A 1,117-nucleotide genomic window follows, 5' to 3' on the forward strand; every position below is an offset into this window, starting at 1 on the left:
AACTCACGAGGGCGCTCCGATAAGTACTTAGCCTACAAAAGAAAAACGAAAATTTTGGAAAAGTGGCGATTTATGGATTTCTCAATATAGTCTCCTTTTAGATACACTTGACCTGGCGATGCTCTAACTTCTCTAACCCGTGTGAAAAAAAAGGTTTTCTCGAGGTCTGCAAAGTATCTCCTCATTCGACTCCAGTTTCTGCCCGGCGAGTGACTTTTTCAAGTTAGCCCAATTCGACCAGTTTGGCCGTGGCGACGGCCGGCGTGTTGTCATGGTAGAAGAGCACTTTTTGCTTCGCCAAATGGGGCCGTTTTTTCTGCAATTCGGCGTCGAATAGGCCCAATAATTCGGCATAGTAGAGCACTGTGACCGTATTGCCTTTCTCCAGATAGTCGATGTACATCTCACCTTGTGAATCCCAAGAAAAAAAAAAAACGGTGACCATCACCTTTCCGGTCGATAGGACAGTCTTCACCTTCTTCGGAACACGTTCGCCGGGTGAAGTCCACTGTTTCGACTGTTCCTAGGGTCTCTGGTGTGTAGCAGTGGATCCATGTTTCGTTGACCTTCACGAAACGGCGCAGAAACTCCTTCGAATTGCGCTTAAACATATGACCCACGCGGTCTTTTGAGATACCTACTCTCTCAGCTATCTTGCGCAGCTTCAATCGGCGGTCTGCCAATACGAAATCGAAGATTTTTCCCACGTTGTCCTCCGTGGTAGCCGTTTTCGGGGCACCTAGGCGTGGCTCAGCAAACACCGACGTGGGACCACGTTGAAACTCGTTAAACCAATTATTGACGGTCGCCATCGAAGGAAAAGAGTCACCGTACACAGCATCCAAGCGCTCTTTCATTTCGCTGCGTGATTTCCCTTCCAAAAACAAGAATCGAATCATCGACCGATATTGCTCTTTTTCAATTTTTCTAAAATCTGCAAAACCGCCCGCTTCCACACGCGGTCAACACAAAACTAAGAGTCCGATTCGGCAGAAATTTTGACAGTAGCCGTTTGCGGTGAGGCTAAGTACTTATCGGACTGCACTCGTACTTTGTATGGAAGAAAATGCGAAACACCCTTAACCGAAAATTTCTTTTACATTCTTTTATTTAACTT

At 46.4% G+C, this 1,117-nt stretch overlaps 1 protein-coding gene across 1 annotated transcript; it reads right to left on the reverse strand.

Moving 5' to 3' along the window:
• Positions 1-404: 404 nt before the first annotated feature.
• Positions 405-857, reverse strand: LOC118748298. The gene has a single exon (XM_036482673.1). It carries the CDS (start codon positions 855-857, stop codon positions 405-407), a length of 453 nt encoding a protein of 150 aa, XP_036338566.1.
• Between the last annotated feature and the right edge of the window lie 260 nt (positions 858-1,117).

This window comes from Rhagoletis pomonella, unplaced genomic scaffold (assembly GCF_013731165.1).
Source record: "Rhagoletis pomonella isolate Grant_MI unplaced genomic scaffold, Rhpom_1.0 Rhpom_scaffold_00013, whole genome shotgun sequence".
NCBI lineage: Eukaryota > Metazoa > Arthropoda > Insecta > Diptera > Tephritidae > Rhagoletis > Rhagoletis pomonella.

Excerpts from the sequence above, each read along its gene's own strand:
- LOC118748298 (XM_036482673.1), bottom strand. The coding sequence starts at position 857 with ATGAAAGAGCGCTTGGATGCTGTGTACGGTGACTCTTTTCCTTCGATG.